This window comes from Ipomoea triloba, chromosome 5 (assembly GCF_003576645.1).
Source record: "Ipomoea triloba cultivar NCNSP0323 chromosome 5, ASM357664v1".
NCBI lineage: Eukaryota > Viridiplantae > Streptophyta > Magnoliopsida > Solanales > Convolvulaceae > Ipomoea > Ipomoea triloba.
In genome coordinates, this window is record NC_044920.1 from 22,260,595 (window position 1) to 22,285,052 (window position 24,458).

Sequence of the window (24,458 nt, forward strand, 5' to 3'; positions counted from 1 at the left end):
GGGGGGGGGGGGGGGGGGGGGGGGTAACTCTTTGATAATATATATACTTTGCCAAAGAGTTCCTACCAATTAAAGTCTTGAATTACTATATGAAGATTTGTATTTTTAAATTTAAATATTTATAATTTAAATTTACTTGAATTGCTATATTAAGCATTTATATTGTTTAAAATTGAATATTTGGTTGCTTTTTTTTTTCTTTTTTTTTTTGACATGAAATGTTTGAAAATTATTGCTATTTTAATTTTTGAATCTTAAATTTTTATAATATACTCCCTCTGTCCCATTTTATCTGTCCTACTTACTATTCATTAGTCAACCCAACTCTTTCTTCTTTGTTTATTTTCTTTATTATTTTTTACTAATTTTTTAATTTGATTTGTGTGTTTAATAGTACTTTTAGTGCAATCCCTGAGAAAGTCTGGGATGTTAATTGCCTCACCCCCAATCACTGTCCGAACAAGCTCAGGCATTATGATTTTTCATCATTTTCATCTTTTTCATCATTCCACAATATTCGCCTTTTTGGGGTTGTCTCGTCCCCGCTGCATCGAAGAGTATGTATGCACTATGTTCCGGTTCACTGATAAGGTAAGACAGCCTGCCCGACAGAACTAATGGGCAACATGTCTGCTCATTCATGTCCACCTTTACAGGGAAAAAAAGAATCCATTGAGACGGGAAGGTTTGGCACCTCGATGTCGGCTCTTCGCCACCTGGGGCTGTAGTATGTTCCAAGAAACTAGAGCTTCCCTTACTTATTTGAGAACGTTCGTGCCCCTTGTGAAATGGTTTGCTCACTCCATGTAGTTTCTAAATATATAAATTTTGTATATTAATACTAAATTTAATATTATAAAAAATCGAATTAAAAATCACTTCAGTCAAGCCTTGTTAACCGAACCTGACACATAAAATAGGAGGGAGGGAGCAATTTATTTAAGAGTTAATTTCATTTTTTGTCCTAGATTTATAGGTGGCAGTCCACTTTTAGTCCTTTTTTATCAGAACATCTATATTTAGTCCTAGTATTATTCTGACATGACCATTTTAGGTCATTCGTCAACAAACTTGTTAAAATGTCGTTAAATACAAAGATATTTCGATCATTTTTAGACAAAGTGAGTTGACCCCACTATATATGTTTTTATGTTTATTTTTTTTTGAAAAGAATCTGTAATTGAAGACCGAAATGTCTTTGTATTTAACAGCGTTAAAACTATTTTGTTGATAGAGGATAAAAAAAAGGTCACGCCACAATAATACTAGGACTAAATGTGGATGTTCTGATAAAAAATGACTAAAAGTGGATTGTCACTTATAAATTTAGAACCAAAAATGAAATTAACTTTATTTTATTTTTTAAACTTTTGTCATCCAATCCGCCAAATCCAACATTGACATATTGAATTAGATTAATCCACATTCCTAAGGCCCTACCAAAGGAAAATTACACCATCAACTAGAGTTCACCTTGTAGACTCTAATTTAAAACGACATTCAAATTATATACTTTATCTACGTATAATTACGTATAAATAAATAGAAGGTACATAATTAGTTAATTGTGATATGTACGTAATTTATTAATTCGAATATACAAATATGTTAACTACATATATATAATGTGTTAATTGTAATATGCACATAATTTATTAACTACATATACATAACATGTTAATTGTAATTTACATATAATTTATTAATTGAAGATATAAAATATGTTAACTGCATGTACATGACACGAATGTTGTTTTAGATTAGGATTTATAATGCAAGGCAGAACATGATCTATGTCAATGAGATAACAATTGCCTAACAAATGCATAAGCATATGAGGTTTTTCAAATCCATGGGATTTCATGCTCACCCCTACTTTTTACTCCTACTTGGGACATTCACAACCCTTCATAACCATATAACCTCTCATATTTTTCAATCCTTACACCATTAACCAGGGTTACATGCACTGTGGATCCTGATGTATTATGCATGTGTATGTGTCTTAAATTGTAAATTTTAAGTCATGTATTATGAAATTCTGTATTTTAAGAATTTGAATTCTGTATTTGAAACAAATTAGTAATTGTGTCTTATGTTATGAATTTGTATGTCTTGTGTTGTGAAATTCTGTGCCTATAAACACTAATTATGTACATAAATCATATTTGAAAAATAAATAATATATAACATGTGTATGTGTTTTGTGCTAAGATTTTTGTGTTGTGTTGTGAAATTTTATACCTTACGAGTATGAATTTTGTACCATACCTTATCGCTCCGATTCAGAGTCCATAATGCTATGTGCACCCTGGTCCATGATATAAATTGTCATATTTTCTCCATTATCATATAATCCAATAGTTATACCTTGGACCCGGGTCCACCTTGCAAGGTGAACCCGTTACAATTTACATACTAAATGCTCACAATTTACATACTAAATGTTCACAATTCAAATTGTGAACATTCAGTAAATAAATTGCGAACATTTAGTATATAAATTGCGAACATTCAATATGTAAATTGTATATTTTAGACACGAGTCCACCTTGTGCAAGGTGGACCCGGATTCATAGAATAATTTGCCCATATAATCTCCTCTTATATTTTCTCTCCCTCATTCTAAGGGAAAATGGGCAAATAGTCCCCTAAACATTTCGTGAAAAGTCAATTAGGCCCACGAACTTTTTAAAATTGTAATTTAACACATGAACCCACAATTTTGAGTCATCCAACCCCGTTACCCGGTCACCTCTCCGGTAAGAGCCGATAAATGCCTCCGTGGCTCACCACATAAGCTTTGGTGTACTACTTGGCCGCCACATAAGCATAAATAAAAAAAAATTAAATTAAATAAATTAAAGCTTTGGAGTGGGTTCTTCTTCTTCTTCGTATTCTTCTTCCTTCTTCTTCTTTGTATATACCTCCATTTTAACCACCCCCGCCGACGACCTTGCTCTGTCGCCGGTCAAGCTCGACGGATGAGTTACCTACGCCGGAACTGTTGTTGTTCACCATCACCGTCGGCCAAAAGGAAAAGCTGAGGTTGTTGCCTTGCCGGGCGTTGTTGGACGCCATTACGCCTGATATAGCAAAATACGCGTATACGGGTCAAACGTACTGTATTTATACTAAAAACGGGTACAAGTAGGAATACCCTATACGAAACCGAGCTACGTGACAGTGGGTCAGAGGTTCCCTGTCTCTTTAGCTACTCAAATGGGAAAATAGCCAAAAGTCCTTTCGGTGGCAATAAATGCGCCTTTTATAGGGGGCTTCGGAGTGGATTCCGGTCTGGCGGCATGTGGCGCACGTGTCAAACATGCACCGGTCAGTGCATCGGCCCAATCCCCCTACGGTTAAGTGTGCAGGTTTAGGAGGTCCTTGGTTCGAATCTCCAAGGGACCTATGGGAGGTCGGGACAATACACTACCCGGTCATAACAGACCGGGGAGAGAGCATCGGAGGGTTGAGACTCATTCTTGCGTAGGAAGCAGACCGGGAGGTCGGAAGAATGTAGAGCGGGATTTTAGCCCTATCAACTAGCCCCCTAGCCCGGGCTTCTACGACCTCTCAGGAGGAGAAGTCTGAGCTGTACGACTGTGCCCGGGTCCCGACCATCATCGACCAGTGGAGAAGGCGAAAGCGGGGCGATGATGTAAGCAATGACGTCAGCCCTAATATACACGCGTCACACTCCTGTGTTCTTTGGGAATTGGGCCTACGTTACGGGGAACCGAACCATCACCCTTCTCCCCTTCCTTCTATTAATACGGGAGATAGACACCTTTTCCGATTTTTACGACAAATCCAAGCCAGAGCTTCCCGAGCAGACTAGACCTCCCAAGTTTCTCTATACTAAACTTCGTCGCGTGTTCAAGCTTTCTACGGAAACAGGTACTGTCATCCCGGCTTGCTTTTATATTTAATACTGCTTATAGCTTCTGGTCCTAGGCTGCCCTTAGTGAGACGCCTCTCCGTTCTTGCTAGGTACAGCCATGAGCGGATCGGATAGCCAGAACCTATCCATACACAGTTACGGTGGCTCGGTCGAGGTCGGGACATTCTCGGTCTCGACCTATGACTCCATGATCAACGCCATCGAGACGTATTCAAGGGAGAACGAGGGCCTCGCCCAGCCTCACGACCAGCCGGACCTTACGGCTGACGAAGCAAATTCCCGGCCCGTGGTCGAGCCTCTAGTTATGGAAGCAGGGACCTCGGGCCGAGGAAAGCCTCCACCCACAGTCTATGGTAAGGACTGGTTCGCCGGTCTACCGGTCGACTCCACCCCACCTGTGACCGTGAGCAGAATCCGCTTGGACAGTAGCGGCCTGCGGCAACATACCAGCCTTCTCCCCCGCGGGGAGATTGAGGAGGTGTCGACCCTGTTGACCGGGGTCATTAAATACGAAACCAAGCGGTCGCTGGGAAATATAGTCGACCGGACGCACGGGGACTGGCTCGAAATGCACTTTGATTCCCTGAGAGCCCCTTTAACCTTCCCGTTCCACCCCTTTCTCCTTGGCTTCATGCAGTATTACGGGGTGCTACCCGGGCAGATCGCCCCTAACGCCCACCGCACCCTGGCGTGCTTTCCACAGATATGTGGTCGCCACGGTCTCCCGTTGACTTTAGAGTTATTCCGGTATCTCTTTTCTTTCCGGCCTTTATCCATGAAGCACGGGGTGGGGGGGGGGCGTCCTCTGTATCCAGTCGCGAGGACATTTCTGTAAGATTCTTCACCTGCCCGACAACAACAGAGGATGGAAAGACCGGGTTTTATCGGTTAAATATCCGTGGCCGCTTCCTGTCGACAGAGAATGGCCAGCGTACGTGACGGAACACAAACGGCCAAGGCAAAACGGGACTCTAAACAACGCGGCCATCAAAATCTCGACCGAAGCCTACGAATACGAGATCTTCCGGTCCGCCGAGGAATATTCGGATGCGAAACTCGAGCCCCCAAATATGACCTGGGCGAGAAGTATACGCCCAAAAGGGCGGTGGTGACGATCGCCGTTGGACCTCCTCCCTCCGGGACCGGTTCACAAGGTTTGTAAGGGCTACCGAACCCGAGTTGGGACTTTCCGAGACCGGGGTACTTACCTTATACTTCTGTCCCCTTTTAGGTGCAATGAGGAGTTTTCCGGTATCCGCCCGCCCCGGCCACGAAGATCAGCCTGGGGTCCAAGAATACCGATTCACTAAAGGCTGGGAACCACGACAGCGAAACGTTAGTCCCCACCGGGTAGCCCCTGACAGCGACTCGTCGTGTCAGTCCGAGCGGCGAGAAGGATGCGACCCGGGCCACCAAGCGAGGAAAAGAGAAAGAAGTCCTCAAGGTCGAGGAAGTCTTTATGTCAAACGCACTCGCCGCGACGGGTCGGGCTCTACGACGCCGGTGATCGACGTGCTGATGAAGCACGGGGACGAGCCCCCGGCGGCCTTGCTGACGAGGATTTGTGCCGCGGCGCCGCCTCCAGAACAAACGAACGGCTGGTCGACTGCCTTGGTCGGAGAGCGCATCGCTCGTGACCTTATTCAGGTAAACGCCTAAACGTTTTCTTTCTTATCCTTTACCGATTTCTTACCAGGAATTTTGTAAAAGGCGCACTCGGTCACCGACTTTATTTGCCCGGGCGAAGGACGGGGACGAGATCCACCGTCGGCACGTCGCCCCGCTCAAAAAGGCCCTTGGAAAACGGGACCAAAGGATCAAGGAGCTCGAGGGTAAACTAAAGACGGCCGAGGAGACCGGGAAAAGGGTCCTGGAACGGGCGGATCTCAACGAAAAAATATTCACAGATCCCGTCCTGCTCGCCCAGCACATCTGTCGAGGACGCAAAACCGGGGAAGACCTGATGTACGAGTTTGGGACCTGGGCGTTCAACAGTGGTCGGCGGGCCATGCAGAACGACGTCCGGACGGCCATGGAGGTCTCGATCGATGAGGACGACCTTCCCAAGATCCTGGCCGTACTACCCGAGGAGGTTCCGGACCCTGGCCCGACGCCTTTCTCGAAGATCCCAAACGGGCAAGCATCAGGCCCGGCCGCCGGGGCTTCCGTTGGACCAACGGTGAAGGCCGTGGTTGACCCGAGCGCCGGACCAACGGCCGAGGGTGTTGCGGACCTCACTACCGACCCGTTAACCTATGGCAAGTAGCTTACATATCGTAGCCGAGAGCCCGGCCTCGTTGTGCCGGGCACCACTCTGTTTTGACGGCCTTCGGGCCGTTTTCTGAATTTAAAAAACCTTGTTCTCGATCTGTTCACTAAACTACTATTGTACTTGAGGACATTAATTTTAATTGATTATAAATACTAAGATATTATTTTTTTCCCTCAATAATGTAGTCTTTTAGCATTAGTCAAATAAATTTAACCATTTTACTAAAAAAATTCGGTTATATTTAACCGACCGAAAACCGTCGGTTTCGGTTATATCGGTTATGAATATTGATCGTTCGGTTTTTGGTCGGTTATGAAGGTTCGGTTAAAATTTTGGTTATTTCGGTTATTAACCGAAGACCGAAACCGACCGATGCTCACCCCTACTCACAATCCAACTGGATCGAAGGCCAATAATATCCGATCAGCATGATTCTTCTGGCCAGGGCCCGGCCCCCCTGATGAGCGGAGCAAAGTCCGGAGTATAGCTCGGTCATCACAATTTCTGCTTCAAAACGGGATAAGCATCTCATCAACGGACCGCCGAAATATCGTCTATATAAACGGCCTTCAACTATTTGAAAATGGGGAGCGCGCAGCTTCGCCTTTCTAGCCCTTTACTCGTCTTCCGACAGAACTCCGGTCTCTAAGTAGGACCGGAGGTCGGATATCCAATCATCGTTCTCGTCACTGACTGGGGCTACGGGTGATGCATCGATGCAGGCGGCCTGCAGTTCTTCCACCCGGGCCACCTTGGAGATGTACTCGGGAGCTTCGTGCGATAAGCGGGACAACATGTCGGCATCTGCGTTGTCCGCCCTTGGAATATGCTCGGCGACACAAGCGTCGAACGACCCCATGATCGATAAAGCGTGATCTCGGTAGCGGGCCAGACGTTTGCCTTTTGCCTCAAAGGCGCGATTACCTGGTCGACGATTAGGGACGAATCAGTTCGGATCCTAACATTCTGGGCTCCCAAGGAACGGGTGTTCCGTAGGCCTGCGACGAAGGCTTCATACTCGGCTTCGTTATTCGTCGGCGAGAAGGAAAGTGACTGGGCGTAGTAGATCTCAAACCCCTCCGGGCTTGTGAGCACGACACCAGCACCCGCCCCTTGTTTACAGCTCAACCCGTCCGTTGTGATCTCTCATTCAATTGGGTTTGGCTCGTTGCCGACTGGTGAGGTGCCATCTCTTGCTGAACATTCAACCACGAAGTTGGCCAATGCTTGTCCCTTGATAGCAGGCCTGGGCGTGTATTCAATGGTGAATTGGGTTAACATCATCGCCCATTTGATTAACCGGCCAGAGGACGCCGTAGTCTGGAGAATAGCGCCCATCGGTTGGTCGGTCAACACCCGAATAATCCGACCTTGGAAGTACGAGGTCAGTTTCTTCGTGGTCGTATACAGGGCGAAGACGACCTTTTCCAATCTGGAGTACCGCAATTCCGGCCCTTGGAGCGCGTGACTAATGTAGTAGACCGGGCGCTGCACACCATCGGAATCAGTCCTGCAAAGCACCGTGTTGATCGCTCGGTCTGACGTTGAAAGGTATATCTGTAACTCTTCCTCGGGTTCTGGTTGGGACAATACTATTGGCGAGGCCAGGTACTCTTTTAGGCTCTCGAAGGCCTTTTGACATTCATCAGTCCATGCGAAGGCAGAAGTCTTCTTCAACGTTTGAAAGAACGGGTGGGCCCGCTCAGCGAGCTTTGATAGGAAGCGACTCAGGGCGGCCAATCGGCCGGTCAACTGCTGCACTTCCCGGACCGTTGTCGGCGGCCTCATGTCCATAATTGCCTTCACCTTTGCAGGGTTATGCTCTATTCCTTTTCTTGTCATCATGAACTCGAGGAATTTTCTGGTCTGCACGGCGAACGTGCACTTGGCCGGGTTAAGTCTCAACCTGTGATGCCTCATGATCTGAAAACTTCGTCGTAGGTCTGTCGCATGGGCGTGCATATTAGTGCTCTTGACCAACATGTGGTCGATGTAGGCCTCCATAGTCTTGCCGATCAATTCCCCGAACAGGGCGTTCACCATTCTTTGATAAGTAGCTCCAGCATTTCGAAGGCCGAACGACATCACTCGGTAACAGTACAAACCGTCTGGGGTGATGAACGCTGTTTTCGCCTCGTCTTCTTCGGCCATCATCACCTGATGATATCCCTTGAACGCGTTCATGAAACTCAGAAGCTCGGCGCCCGCGGTTTCATCCACCATCTGATGAATGCTTGGGAAAGGGAACGGGTCCAGCGGGCATGCCTTATTGAGGTCGGTATAATCCACGCACACCCTCCAGGCCGAAGGCTTGGTAACCAGGACCACGTTCGCCAACCACTCGGGGTTGTGGACTTCTCTAATGTGTCCAGCGGCGGTCAAAGATTTTGCCTCATTTCGGACGAACTCCCGCCGGTCGGAGGAGAGATGTCTTTGCTTCTGCTTCACCGGCCGAGATCCTTGCCGGACTGCCAGTCGGTGGCAGATGGTTCGGCGATCGACCCCCTGCATGTCCTCTGGGCCCCATGCGAAGATGTCTGAATACTCCCGGAGAACGCCGATGATCGCCATCCTCAGTTCTGCGGGCAGAGCTGCGCCGATCTTCACCGTTCCATCGGGCCGGTCGTCAGTTAAGGCGACTAGCTCTACTTCATCCGACGGCTCGGGCTGCTCGGTCCGAACGTCCTCCTTTCTTTTGTTGATTGTGTTTACTCGGGACGTGCTGGCATCCTGTTTCTGCACCGCCCGGACATAACATCGTCTGGCTGATTGGGGGTCTCCTCTGACCGTGCCCACACCCTCCGGCGTCCCGAACTTCATGCAAAGGTGTGGCATCGAAATAATCGCGCCGAGCTGAGAGATCCCTGGCCTGCCCAGGATAACATTGTAGACACACGCCAAGTCGACGACGACGAACTCCATCATCACTCGGAGCACTTTCGAAACGGTCCCGACCTCTACAGGTAGGCGGATGACTCCCTCCGGGTGGACCATGGCCCCCGTGAAACCGGAAAGTAGCGTCCTGACGGGCGTCAGCTCGGACCGGTCCAACTGAAGTTTTCGGAAGACTTCCAAGTACATGACGTTCACACTCGACCCGGTGTCGACCATGACCCTCTGAACGTCTACACCGTTGATGTCAATGGTTACCACCAACGCTTCGGTCGCGCAATCAGCGCTGCTCGGCAGGTCTCGGTCGGTGAACACAATGGGCTCCAACTTCGGCCTTTTCTCGGGGTTAGCTTCCTCGACTAGGCCGACGTGCAAGTCTCGGGCCCAATTGTGGCGCTCTCCGGCGGTGTCACCGCCTTCCGGGCCTCCGAAAATGACGTGTATCACTTGCTTTTGACCGACCGCGGGAGGTTCCCTATCTTGGTCGGGGTCCTTGTCTTTCTTATCCTTATCCTTTTTGAAGTACTTTCTCCACCCTCGCCGGCCTTTCTTCTTTTTCTCGGCGAACTGGGCTAACTCTCAGGTCTGCAACAAATCTTCGATCAAGCCTTTCAGTACATGGCACTCTTCGGTATCATGCCCTCGGTTGCGGTGATACGCGCAGTACTTGCCCTTATCCGGGCCATCTCTCGCCGGGGCGGGTAGCTGGACCAAGTGACAATTCTGAGCATACTGTAGAACTTCCGCAACCGGTCTCGTCAGGGGAGTGTAGATCGGATTTCCGTCGCGATCCTTTTGGTGTTGGTTGTTTGGGCGTCTGTCCCTCTAGCCTTGGTCCCGCCTTTGTCCTCCTGTCTCCATCATCCTCTTAGCCGAGTTCGCTTCGGTGGCGGTGGCGTGGTCGACCACTCTTCGCACGGCATCTTCGTAACAGAGCGGCGGTCAAAGGATAAGATCCTGATACAAGTTTCCCGCTCGCAAGGAGTTTTAGCAACAGGTTGGTGGCGGTTACATCATCGACCGGCTCAATCTTGGTCATCGCGGTTTTCCATCTCTCGATGAAAGCGAATAGTGGCTCGCCCTCTAACTGTTTGGCATTCTCAAGATGGGAGAAGTGCTTCTTGACAGCCTTTGACATGGCAAACCGCTGGACGAATCTTCGAGCCAATTCCCGAAAGTCGAAAATAGACCCCGGTTCTAAGGTTCGGAACAATTCGGCCGCTCTCCCGGCCAAAGTAGAATAGAATGCCCGGCACATAACGGCCTCCGTCACCCCCATCATAAGCATGTTACCGTAATATAGGTTAACATGCTGCGTATTCTTTATTTCTGGGGACGCGCAAGTCTATCGGGTACGGTTGACTCATAATCTCCTGAGTGAAGGGCGTCCGAAGCAAGTTGCTTGCCCGGTCGGCGGGTCGATCATCTCCCTGCTCCTGTTTCCACCGGTTAAATTCGGCGCGGACTTGGTCCAATACGCCGCGTGACAGACCGAATGAGCGGGCTGGGTCACGGTGTCTGCGACGGCGGGAATCGGATGAACTGGCCTCACTTGAATCGGCGTCGCTCGCGGTCGGCAAATGTAATGATCTACGCCCTCTTTCCATCGGTGGGTCAATTCGGTCAGAGACACTCACCGAGAGAGCGCTTGGCGTCGTACGGGGGTTGGTTCCTGCAACCTGGAGGATAACGGACGTCTCTCGGACTGAGCCCTCCTCAACACGGGCGATGCGGTAGCCGCGACTTCAATCGTTGTGGTCTCCGGGTGAGGCGCCTGAGGTTGAGCGGGCGACATCGATTGAAACGGAAAAGACGGGGCCTAGGGCTGCGAGTAGAAACGCGGCGAGTTGGCCCACCATTGCGCGTTCGGGTCGAACGGGTACGCCGGGTACTGGTAGGGTACCGGCCCGACCGGGATTAGGAACGCCTGAGGTGGGTGGATGACGTTGACCGGCTCGGGGTCGCGTGGTTTGGTTCATCTCGGTTACTAAGCCGAGATCGTAAATCTGAAGGTGCCTCCTGCTCTGGGTTAGCGGCAGCAAAATAGTCCATGTAAGGATACATGGTAGGAGACCGAAGAACGGGCAGCATAAAGGTCGGCTTGTTTGCTTCGATCCCCTCAGACGGCGCCAAAATGATATAGCAAAATACGCGTATACGGGTCAAATGTACTGTATTTATACTGAAAACGGGTAAAAGTAGGAATACCCTATACGAAACCGAGCTACGTGATAGTGGGTCAGAGGTTCCCGATCTCTTTAGCTACTCAAGTGGGAAAATAGCCAAAAGTCCATTAGGCAGCAATAAATGCGTCCTTTATAGGGGCTCCGGAGTGGATTCCGGTCTGGCGGCATGTGGTACGCGTGGCAAACATGCACCGGTCAGCGCATCGGCCCAATCCGCTCACGGTTAAGTGCGCTTGGATGGGTGGTCCTTGAAATATAAACAAATTGAGAATCGAAAATCCATTGGAACCCGCACGAAGCCACGAATATCGGATTCTGTTGAGTTGATTGAATGCAAAAATACAAATTAGATAGTGAGAGTGAAGATTGCTGACCGAAGATGACCGAATTTTACGATGCAGCGGATGGGGTTGGTATCCTGTTGCCACAGTGCGTTGGGTGCTCAAGGGGATCTTATTAATTTCCAAACTCTCCTACTCTCATTATTCGAACGGACCATATGCGAATTAAACGGGCACCTTGCTCCCGTAGTGGGCACCTTACTCCCACAAAGATTGGTCCGAGGACCACAAACGGGCACCTTGCTCCCGTTGCGTTTTTTCGACCGCCGTCGTAACGTTTTTTCCGACCGCCGTCGTAATTATGCCGAGATTAAATATCGGACTTACAATGCCGGTGGTGGATGTACCAACCTAATCGGACTTAATATATATGTTTTGCTATTACAATTTCTAAGTATAAGCCTATGCCTTATACCATTTTTACAATTTAAAATTAAATTACAAATTTTACAAATTCTAAAATTCTTCTAAAATTAGCCACCACAAAGCCTAATTTACTTTCTTGCCCTGCTGATCGGTGGATTTGCCCGCAAGCTTGGGAGGTAGCACGTAGAATCCATTCACCCGATCTCTCCGATTGCATGCGCACGGGGCGAAGAGTCGACCGCCCGAAGAAATAATTGGCCGGGCTACCCTCTGGGCGGAGACAGCTAACCAAGGTGAATGATCGATCGTACTCTCCTCTGTTCTGAGCATCTGCTTTGAAATGCGGTTGGTCCGGAGACTAACTCGGAACTCCGATCAACCCCATCAGCTCGGAAGGCCGGGAATCGATCAACCCCACATGTTTAGATGCTCGAACAGGGTGTTTGGAGCTCGAGCCATTGTGATCGGCGCGACCGGGGACATTCTCTGGTGCTATTTATGCTATCATGAAGCTTGCGTACCAGACACCGGCGGTCAGTTCCATACACACCCAGAGGCTCGGGTAAATACATTTTAGGTGCACAGTCGGAGAACTAGTCGGTTAGCAGAGAATTCGGTAAAGCTCGGCTGGCTAGATTGTTTTCGGCTAGTGCTTAGTGCATCAAGCATTTTAATCGATGATCAGCCCAAAGGAATGCTTCTGATCCTTTGTTCACTTCTCTACTTTTCTAATTGATTATTTCGATGGGGGCGACCATACTATTTATACCTGATCGGTGGTCGGAGAACGGGAAAGCGAGCCAGGATGCGCCAAGATAGATGTCCAAGGAATTCCTTAAGTCTTGTGGCGGCCATGACATCGATCTGCACGAGAAGTTCATAGACCCGAACCAACTTTAAAGTCAAGGAGAACCAGTAACAAGCCGCAGTTGGAGAGCCCGAACTCGGTGATGACTCGAGTTATGCTTGGGAAAAATAGGACATAGGATTCCTCTCTTTGGCTAATAACCGGGAACTCTACAATGCTGGTCACCGGTGCCTCTAGGTCAATACAGTTCCGAGCACGCCGGACTACAGTGGCAGAGCGGAGTTACAACGTCGGCATACAACGCGAATCTTGAAGCTCTGGGCATCCGAGCAACGGCTTCCGGTCAGTTGAGCTAAAAAGCATAGTTGATTAACGCCACTGAAGGACCCTGATTGTACACAATGTCGCCCAACTCTCGATCACACCTGCCCGGGACGCCGGGGAGCTTTGAATGCATCGGCTAACCTGCTCAAAGAAATGCTCGGACACGCCCGTTGCACAAAGCTGAGTCGGTGGTTAAAAACCCGGAGGAACTATGTGATGATATGGAGATCGGTGCACTGATTAATTTGCCACTTTGACGGTTTGAACAATCGATGCCGACCAAAGCAGTCATTTAAACGGAATTTTGACCTCAAGTCCGGCTGGGAACTCGCTGCTTTGGAGGCCAACAATATACAATATATTTCATTCTGATTGCTCCAAATTCCATCAACCATCTTTTTCTCTTAATACATGCCTTTTTTCCTTTTCTATATTTTTGTTGTTTCCCTTTTCCCTTTACCGCCGCCTCCCACCAATGAGATTGCATGCATTATCTATGTCTCTTTTCTTTGCCTTTTAAATTTCATCTCATCTTGCATTTTTTTCCTCCACCTCCACATGCGGCCAATGAAATAGGAACTTAGACACCAGCTTTTTCCTTTTTCATTTCCAAGAGATGAGCAGTGAAGTATTGCAATATAATGAAGAAAAATGGCAATGAACAAACAGCGACATCTGGACATGCAGGGCGCCCCTTCAATTCGTGACATGGCTATTCATATTTCTTATTGTTTTTTAACAGCTAGTGGCATAGGATGAAGAAGTTGATGACGGCGGTGGCGCGGCGCTGGGTCTCCTCTGCCTCCTTCCCCGCCCACAGCACTGCGGACGACGGCGATGATGTTGACGGCGATGCATGGCTAAGATGGCGATGACGGAGCACACCGAGCCTCCCCGCTGCTATAGGTATGCAGATGACACCATGCATAATCGAACCGTGGTGTCCTGGTTTATAAAAACATGTTGTGGTATTTTTATTGGTTGGCTTTCTAGATGAAAAGAAGCAAGAGGCAGGGAGTGAATGGTGAAAAAATTTTTGGACTCAGCTTCCCGGAACTGCTCTCCATTTCTTTACTTTTCCCTCCAGATTCAGCTTCTCCAGTTTGATGGTTGAGGAAGACGGCTTGTCATTCGAGTCCCCACGGACGGCGCCATTATGATATAGCAAAATACGCGTATACGGGTCAAACGTACTGTATTTATACTGAAAACGGATACAAGTAGGAATACCCTATACGAAACTGAGCTACGTGACAGTAGGTCAGAGGTTCCCGGTCTCTTTAGCTACTCAAATGAGAAAATAGCCAAAAGTCTTTTCGGTGGCAATAAATGCGCCTTTTATAGGGGGCTTCGGAGTGGATTCCGGTCTGGCGACATGTGGCGCACGTGTCAAACATGCACCGGTCAGTGCATCGGCCCAATCCCCCTACGGTTAAGTGTGCAGGTTTAGGAGGTCATTGGTTCGAATCTCCAAGAGACCTATGGGAGGTCGGGACAAGACACTACCCGGTCATAACAGACCAGGGAGAGAGCATCGGAGGGTTGAGACTCATTCTTGCGTAGGAAGCAGACCGGGAGGTCGGAAGAATGTAGAGCGGGATTTTAGCCCTATCAACGCCGAAACTGCTACTAGACGTTGTTCTACTAGTAATGGCGGCGTGGTGGCGTGACAACGAGACATGGCTGACGACTGGTGTCCTCTGTAGAAACTGTACAATGGTTGTTTGAGGTGTAGCAGGCATGGAAAACGAGAAGATAAACATAACCGACAAAGAAAAAAAAATCTCTCTAGAGGATTAGCTCTGATACCATGTAGAAACTGTAAGCTTGATGTTTATTCATAGCAAGGAAGCAAAATATATAGTACACAATCAGAAGAAAAGGGAACCAGTTATAACAACCTATACAAAAACTAAGCATAAGCCAAAAGAATAGGCTAGAATAAAACTAATTAAGCAGAACTGGAATAAGACGACCGGCGATAGACGAACTCCCAGGATGTAGCAATTTCTTCTCCGGCATTCCTTCCAGCTAGTTGAGGATGACTGGAACTTCCGGCAAGGCAGCAACCTCAGCTTCTCCTTTTGGCCGACGGTGATGGCGAACAGCAGTAGTTCCGGCATAGGTAACTCATCCATCGAGCTTGACAAGCGGCGGAGCGTAGGTTGTCAACGGAAGTGGTAAAAACAGAGGTATATACAAAGAAGAAGAAGTTAGAAGGAAGAAGAATAATACGAAGAAGAACCCATTCCAAAGCTTTAATTAATTAATTTATTTTTTATTTGTTTATGTAGCAGCCAAGTACCCACTCCAAAGCTGATGTGGCGAGTCACGAAGGCATTTACCGGCTCTTATCGGAAAGGTAACCGGGTAATAGGATCGGACGACTCAAAATCGTGGATTCATGTGTTTAATTACACTTTTAAAAAGTTTGTGGGCTTAGTTGACTTTTCACGAAATGTTTAGGAACCTATTTACACATTTTCCCTTTAGTCCTACCCCTACACATCATCTATTATTTTATTCGCTTTTCTATAATTAATAATTTTAATTTTATAATTATAACTTCAAATTCTAATTTTAAATAACGAAATAAAATAATTTTTAAAGTATAGAATAAATATAATTTCATATACTACTCAAAATATAATTTTATAAATTAAAATTCGTCTTCGAAATCATCTATGAAAAAAATGAACATTTGAAATAGAATGCAAAATTTTAAATACTAGATATACCAACAATTAATATAATTGAACTTTTTAAAAATAAATTTGTAATAAAAAATAAAATAAAATAAAATTCAATCATCTAGTGCGAGGTTTTTCGAAAAAAACTATCTAGAGAAATCTTTCTCCCTCTTTTCTTTTTTCCCCCCAACCCTTTTCTCTCCGTTCCTCCTCTTCTTTCTCCTCTATTTTGTATGCATTGGAGATGCCCTTGAAGTTAGGAGATTATACTAATACTGTACAAGTGTCACAGTAATTCCCTTAGCTTAAAAGTTGGATTGATAAAGGTTTCCTTCATCCACTAAAGTCTCAACAAAAGGGGCTAAAAGGGCTTCGAAGCTGCAATTAAATCATAACTACATATAATGAAAAGCTATCAATAGTGGTTAAACAAAATCCAATTTTAATCACTTTAATCATAGCTTTCCTTCAATCATTAGTTGTTCAATCACCAAAAAATCCACATTTTCATGTTCCCTTATGTCACTTTGTGCCCAAAACAGGAAGCAAATGAATAAATAACATTATAATTATTCATCAAAAAAATATAAAAGAAGAACACAAAAAGGAGCACTAATGCAATCTTCAAAAATGCATATATTCTTCATTGAAGATTATGATTACCATATCCTAGTAATATCCAAGTATCAATGTACACATGACTGAATATGTATCAATTAACCTACAGAAACCAGAGATAAATACCATTGAAGGGAGCATCTTACAATGTGTGGTAACCACGTTTATTTCTCACGTGTCTATACCAAAAACTGTAAATACAGAAAAGAATGGAGAATCGAAATCAAACCAACTTGAAGAAGAAATGCAAGCCACGGCATATCCACACAATGGCACAGATTCTTGGCCGTACTACTTAAGAAAGCAAGTCCCAGCTGACTCTAGGGTGGGCTGAACCTGAGGTGCTCGTGGCTGTCGAAAAGGGATCCAACAAAGGAGCCGGGGCAGGATCAAAGGTTTCCCATTGTGTAGTTATCACAACAGGCCCCGAGGCCGAGTGCCTCGAGGGCTCTATCTGGTGTTTTGGCGTTAGTACAGGTGAATTCCCAAACGAGTCCCCCCTAGCTATTGGAGTGTGATTACCATTGCTGGTTGGAATTAGATTCTCGCTATGATTACCATTGCTAGTTGGCGCCGAGTTTTTGAGTTTCAACAGATCTAGAGTCTCGACATACTTTTGCACCCTCGCCACCTAAAGTCAAATACAATAGCCAAATTAAACTAATGCATCCAACCAAATTGAGTACTTGATCATAAAATCTCTACGTAGCAAACTGAGAACACACTACACACCTGTGTTTTCCTTTGCACTTTAACATCCCCTTCAGCAACAATACCATCCAATCTAACCAGTTGAGTCATCAATGACTCGATCACATTGATAACACTCTTCTCTGCAACTTTCCCACCTTTTGAAATCACAGATTCTAGTGCAGAAACCTATTTAATCTCATCAAATCAATAAATTGGTTTCCACAATACATAAGCCTATAATCTAGAAACTAAAATCAGTTCATATACAACACAAAATAAGAACCCACCATTGTAATATGAACAATTATAGCAAGCATAGTATAAGATTTGAAGATTAGATTAATTACCTGACCAGCTAGCCTGTCAACCTCCAAGCTGATTTCTGATATGGTTTTTGCAGCCTTCTCCATCTTAGCATTTTTTCTCATCTCAAGATATCTTTTCTCCTTGCTAATAGGGTCCTCAATTAGCACAATCTTGGACTTATCCTTCACCCCTGAAGTGTCAAGAAAGGCTTTCGAGTCCCTCTCTTTGTCCTTGAACAAAAGCTTCTGATCTTCATGGTGCATCCCAGTTGGCCCTGTCAGCATCTTCTTCAACTCCCCTGCAAATCCAATTCTTCAAATTTCAAATACAATAAAATTGGAGACTATAGAATTGAAGAAAATGGAAAACAAACTTACCAAAAGTGGCCTGGGAGCTGATACTGATTTCATGGTAGATAGACCCGTACTTGACCCGAACCCGAATATTAGGAGGAGGGGGTAGGTTTTCCGAATCTGGACCCCGTTTCTGCACCAGCATTCCCCCCGGCCTCATCTCCCACTCGTTCCCATTTCCGCCGCCGTTCGCCGCCGCCGCCGCCGCCGGAGAGGTGGTTTTATTCTTCATTCGCAACATCCTGGAGGCGCGAACCCGAAACCCGTAAAAAAAACTCAAATTCTGGCGGTGAAAATAGACGACGGCTCAGATCAGAGCATTGACTTCTGCTCCGGAGAATCTAGGGTACGTGTCGAGCACTCATACGCAGAAGCATTGAACGAAGGCAGAGATAGATACAACCATATCTGTTAAACCAAACCGATAAAACCGGATCAGACACAGCTCTGAAACTGAGAACTACACGAGTCCAAACCGCTTTCTCCCCGCGTGTAGAGAGAGAGAGAGAGAAACGGAGTTTCCAACCTTTTCGCTCCAGGCAGCAATAATAGCAGCAATAAATAACAGTCAATTAAAGCAAATAAAAAGAAAAAGTAAACAAAATCTGACTTTCTGCACTTGCACCTTAAACTTCCGGCCGGCGGGGGAAATGGCGGCGGAAACCGACACAGAAAAGCTTGGATCTTGTTGGAAAAGCTTTGGGGGAATTAAATGTCAACGGTGATCGAGGAGAGTAAAGAATATATGAATATAATTTGGAGTAAAAGAATATGCGTATGTATGTATGTTCTTCGGGAGAAGGGTAGAAGAAGCGCGTAGTATATGAATATGACGGTAGAAATATAGCATAAAATCTTTAAGTATATAAAGAAATGGATCGACAGCAAACAGAACAAGGAGAACAAACTATTGTCCTCTTTTCTACATCTACATACAAAAATATACATACAAAATAAAATTAGAAATTTAATTTTTTCACACGGTTGCACTATGCTTTAACTGCTGTAAGTTATTGGTGTTAACTAAGTGAGTTAATTCCATGGTCGGAATCCTCCGACTATGCTGATTTTTTAAAATTAATTTTCAGCTTTTAATTTGAACAATTTAAACTTCTTGACTTTTAAATTTTATCAAATTTTAGTTGAGTTGGGATCAAATGAAAGGGTAAAATTGTTCGTTAACATATTTAGTGTATTATTACTCGTATTTTTCTTGACCTATACGCTATGTATATGAATATAATGTTAGTCGAAGTCTCTTCGACTGAGATTATATTCATATATACAACGTATATGACAAGAGAAATACGAGTAATAATACACTAAATAGGTGAACGAACAATTTTATTCATACATTTGACCTCAACTTAACTAAAATTTGACGAAATGACCAACATTGAAAATAATTTGAAAGTCAAGGGACCTAAATTGTCCAAATTAAAAGTCGAGACCTAATTTTGGAAAATCAACAGAGGGACCATTGCTGGAATTAACTCTAACTAAGTAAACATTAACCATTTAATCACATCTTCCATGGTAAATTGCAATATCACATCTCGAATCGATAGGAGTTGAACTCGACCAATCTTGTCCACGATAAATATGGACTAATATTTGGGAGAAAAACTAATAATACATTATACATGTTTGGTTAAAAAATTAGTATACTTAGATTGGGTTCATTTACAAATTACCATGAGTTGGGGTTCATATGTAATTGGATTTATTAGTCACAAAAAAAAATAAAAATTCTTCGGTCTGTGATAATTGATAGTTTGATACTATCCCAATTTGATATTATATGTTTTTTAAAATTGATTCCTTTTCAGCTCAAATAATTAATGTCCCCACCACCAGTATTCAATTCTGTCATTACACTACACAGTACTTCGTAGTTGACATATTATATGTTATATGTTTGATTTAGTTAAAAATAATTTGATTCAATATAATATTTGAAAGATTTGTATTTGTATTCTCAAATTTAATAATTTATAGGGTAAATATAAGTTTACTCCTAATTATTAGGAATTACAAATTTCAATTTTGCTTTAATTATAAGAATGACTATTTTCATTGTATTATTAGAATTAAAAGTGTACTTTCTCAATTTTGGAATTCTCATTCCCCAAAAACATTGTGATCTAGTGGCATCTGGTGTCCCGATTTACATTCCCACATGGATGATAGGAGTGAGTTTGAGCCACAATGGAGGTAATTGTTGACTTTTTGTGCTTCAGTAGGTTGAGAAAATGTCCATTCACAGATTTACATTGTAACAGAGTCAGTAGTACTCAAACATGGAGGACATTTGGTTTATAGTTTTACAAATAATAAATTAGAAGTCATAAACATGTTCTATTCATAACTTTTATTGAATTCAGAAATAGAATTCCAATGTCATTAAAAAATTTTTAAAAGAAAATTGAAAAGAAAAACTTCCGTTTAACATTTCATTCATTATCAAAGAATTTATTGTGCTTTCAAAAAAAAAAAAAGAAGAAGAATTTATTGTACTCATAAAAAAAAGAATTTATTGTTTTCAAAAAGAAGAAGAAGAAGAATTTATTAATATACGTACATATATACATATACATACATATATGTACATATATGTATACATATTAGTTTTTCTTATGCGCAATGCGCAAAAAATAGGTGTCCAATATTAGTACTTTATATTAAAATTTTAAAATTAAAATTTTAAATTTATTTATATTTTAATATAGTAAATAATAATAATAATAATAATGTAAAATCTACTATACTAATAAGAGCCAAAGAGAGTTAGGCCTAAAATGGGTAGAAAAAATGTCGGTCAAATTATTTAATCAAATGGATGGTTCAGATGAATTATTTAATCAAAAAATAGATGGTTAAGATAATTTAGATTAATATTATTAATAGAGATTACCTAATTTAACCTTACTTTTATGATTATCCGTTAAGTTTTCCGTTAAATATTCTCTTCTCCGTTAATATTCCGTTAACTTTTAACTTACCCATTAATTTCTATAAGAAAGATCTTAGGTTCGAACCTCATCTCAATCAAATTTGACATAATTAAGTTTCTCACTCTATTTACTCTTATTAAATTACTAGTTTTATACGCGCATTGCGCGAATGAGTTAATGCCCAATGTTTATATTTAAATAAATATTTGAAAGTATATTAATGCAAGATTATATAGGAGAAGTATATACATGAGTAATTGAATGTCGAATTTTTTTATTTAAATATCTAACTCAAAGTATATGAATCCAAGATAATATAGAAAATTCATTATAATTATTACTAAAATAAATGTTTGCAACCTTGTAAAATCGATAGTTTAAATATTTGGTCTAAAAATGATAGTCTAAATAAATACTATTTTTAATTTGAATTTTTCTAAGTGTTCTTAATTCTCTTTTGAGTAACATTGTCATTGTCTTCATCTTTACTATTTGTTATCTTCCTTTTTGTTGGTAGTGTGTTATTTGCAATTCGGTTATTGTTGGTAGCATAGATGACAACGTCATGCAATGAGATTATGATATAGGAGCTATGGACTTTCCTTTAGGTGTTATGCTTGGGGTTCATTTGGTTCAACCATTATTGTTGAATGAGTTATTGTGGATAAAGAAATCCCTAGTTTAAGAAAAAAGATTAAATAAATTAATAAAAATTTGAAAATTTAAAATATAATGTATTCCAAAGATATTAAAAGGTAGTTTCTCGCTTCAATTTGCTGGGTAATGGGTTATTTGAGTACTTTCATTGTAAACAAATCCCCCAAGTAGTTAATATGATTGGTTTCAAACTATTTTTTTTTTATTTTTTTCATGGTATTAAAGAAATACATATGTATCATTTTTTGGTGTAACTACTAATTTATTTAATTCAATAAGAGTAAAATAGAGTGATTCCGCTTTAGTTTGTTGGGTTATTATTTGAGTACTCTCTTTGTCAACCAATCCCCAAGTAGTTAATATAATTAGCTTCAAATTATTTTTAAAAAAAATTTCATAGTATTAATAAAATACTTGGTAAATAAATATATAACATTATTTTGTACTATAACTTTGATATTTAATTACAAGATATTGTAAAAATAAGATAATGGACAATGTAATGAATATCAATTCATAAATTTGAATGTAAAGGATCTTTGCATGAGAGAAAATAAAGACAGTATAACTAATGAAATTATTTCTCTTATTTAATTTAATTTTTTGATAATGAATAATTTTTTCAAATAAAGGTATTGTAGACACATAATTCTAAATTAAAGAAATACATATGTATCATTTTTTGTTGTAGCTACTAATTTATTTAATTTAGGCTAAATTGTCATTCCGCACCATGAACTATATTAGATTATTCATGCCGCACCTTGAACTTTCATAACATTCGTTTCGATACACAAACCATTAATTTTTTTTCATCTAGCTGATGCGGTGTGAGCGGGAGTGTGAAAATGGGTGTAAAGTCGAACCACGGGGATTGGATTTTATGGCACGTACGGAGTAAAAGCCTAGACTCTAGTCACCAAGGTTTTGAAACCCGTAAGGATCCAAGCAAGCCATATTAAGGATTTGGATTTAACTAAAGTATTTTTGGAATTTTGGATATAAGGGAAAAACAAGATTAAACAAGGTGTAAATTCTATTGGAAAGGATGGGTTAGACTAGGTGTATTACTATATTGATGCATTCAAACTTAGAATTGAGGGATGAACATTAACCCTAGGTTCTTGAAGCTAGCACTAAGGAATCCAAGTTCCCACAAGGATTAGAACAATGGTTGCCCCATTTCCATGGTGTATCAACCTAAGTTCTTGAAGAACAAAAGCTATTTAAGCCCCAAATCTACCCCTATTTCCATAGAAGAGAAAATGGGTTTGAGATTGGGTTGGCTCAAGTCTCCCATCCAATTCCCATTGTGATGGAAGACTTTCCAAAGACAAACAACAATCATTGCGCAATAACTATTGAAAGATAAAATCAAAATCCAACTCAAACTCAAGAACCCTAAATGGGTGTTCATCCCCTTTATGCAATAATCACATAAATAGCATCAATAAGAGCAATAAACACCAAATCTAACCCATAAAAAGGACTACTCACTCATATATAAGGTAAACATAGCAATATCAAGCAAAGAAATCATAAAAGCACAATAAATGTAAAGAAGAGATGAATAAGAGGAAATGAGAACTTTACTATTAAATGTTGAAGAAAGTTGGTGGAATCCCTTCCAAATCCACAAAATAAAGCTTGCAATGTGTTCTCTAATGTAGATCTAAGCTATTCTAAGCTAATATTTGCTATGGAAAATAAGAGAGAGAAGTTCTACACTAGCTAGGGTTCATAATAATCAAAATTGTAGCAGCAAAACGCTTAAAACATAACAGTGCAGACAGAAACGGGTAGGGACACGGCCATGTCAGTACCCATTTCGGTGAACAGTTTTAGGGCGGACCAAAACGGGTAGGGACACGGCCGTTTCCCTTCATTTTCTAGCTTTTTCTTTGTTTCTTGCTCCATTGTGCGCTCCACTGCTCCTCTCCCTCCTTGAGTGGGATCCTAAGCTACCAAAATTGATCCAAAGCTTTTCAAAATGCTTCCTTTACCACTCGTTCACAACCAAGTAATAAATCTCACTCAAGTATCAACACTTAACTACAAAAATAGATGAAAGAGGGGGCAAAAGGGTATTTAGAAATGGAGTCATCACTAGCATTTTTCACAGGTTACCAGGTTACTATGATGACATGGCACAGGTAATTAGCTTATGTGGATCTTCTTTTTAAGTCAACCCAAAATTTTTAAGTAAACCCCAAAAATCAACGCCTCACACTGTCCCTCCCCTATGCCTTCACCCTGTTAGGAACATCATGTAATAGGTTTTGATGATACCAACTGTTAAGTAAGAATCCCCAAGTCTCGATACATAGGCAAAACAATGTAAGTTCGATAAGTAAACTAAGAGCGAAAATACAACCGGGTAATTTGAGCTCAACTCGGGAAATATTTAAGCTTAAGGTAAACTTGTTTGAACAACTTAGAAGTTTTCGTGTTGTAAGCAAACAAATAGATCAGAAGCAGGCACGAGACAACTCTGGAGGAATAAGGGTCTACGAGACATCAACTAAGTCTCGAGACACAAGCCAAGTTCGAGAGGTAAGAACCTCTCGATATACCTATCGAGTTCGAGACGTAAAGAATATTCGAGAGATAGACCTCTCGATACATGGGATTGAAACATCAAGTGGTCGAGACATCTTTTATGGTCTCGATAAACCGGCACTTCTCCAAGAGGCTGAATGTTAGTCAACATGTGCAGATAAAATACTCTAAGTTTGGAGAAGAAGAATATCATGGAGATAAAATATTGAAGAGGTGCTGAGCGGGAGGTTTCAAAATGGACGGAAGTGGATGACACGTCAGACCTCCACCACAAACGGTCAAGAAGTGCACCAATCCTGAAGTGGTCAGATTCCCCAAACAAGGGATGATGGGAACATAAAAGAATAACTTTATCCAAAAGAAGCAAGTGAAGCATGAACTCAAGAAAGTGGAATATGGAATATTCACTACAAAACAAAAGGCTCAAGTTACAAGACCACTACTCCATGAAAAATGCTGAAATTGTGCAAAGACCCATGTTCGGCGTGGGAGACCAATTTCAAACGGAATAGTTTTCCCTCCAACGGAACTATTC

At 42.7% G+C, this 24,458-nt stretch overlaps 1 protein-coding gene across 3 annotated transcripts; it reads right to left on the reverse strand.

Moving 5' to 3' along the window:
• Positions 1-16,406: 16,406 nt before the first annotated feature.
• LOC116021184 (BAG family molecular chaperone regulator 1-like) lies at positions 16,407-18,612 on the reverse strand. Of its 3 annotated transcripts, none has more exons than XM_031261795.1 (5): positions 18,379-18,612; positions 17,778-18,161; positions 17,442-17,698; positions 17,134-17,280; positions 16,407-17,032 (listed from the first exon to the last, which is right to left on the reverse strand). In XM_031261795.1, the coding sequence occupies exons 2-5, from the start codon at positions 17,992-17,994 to the stop codon at positions 16,697-16,699; spliced, it is 957 nt and encodes a 318-aa protein (XP_031117655.1). In that variant the 5' UTR covers positions 17,995-18,161; positions 18,379-18,612; the 3' UTR covers positions 16,407-16,696. The 3 variants fall into 3 exon arrangements, with proteins under 3 accessions (XP_031117655.1, XP_031117658.1, XP_031117656.1); XM_031261798.1 differs by having other exon boundaries at positions 18,364-18,612; XM_031261796.1 differs by lacking the exon at positions 18,379-18,612 and having other exon boundaries at positions 17,778-18,264.
• Positions 18,613-24,458: the final 5,846 nt, after the last annotated feature.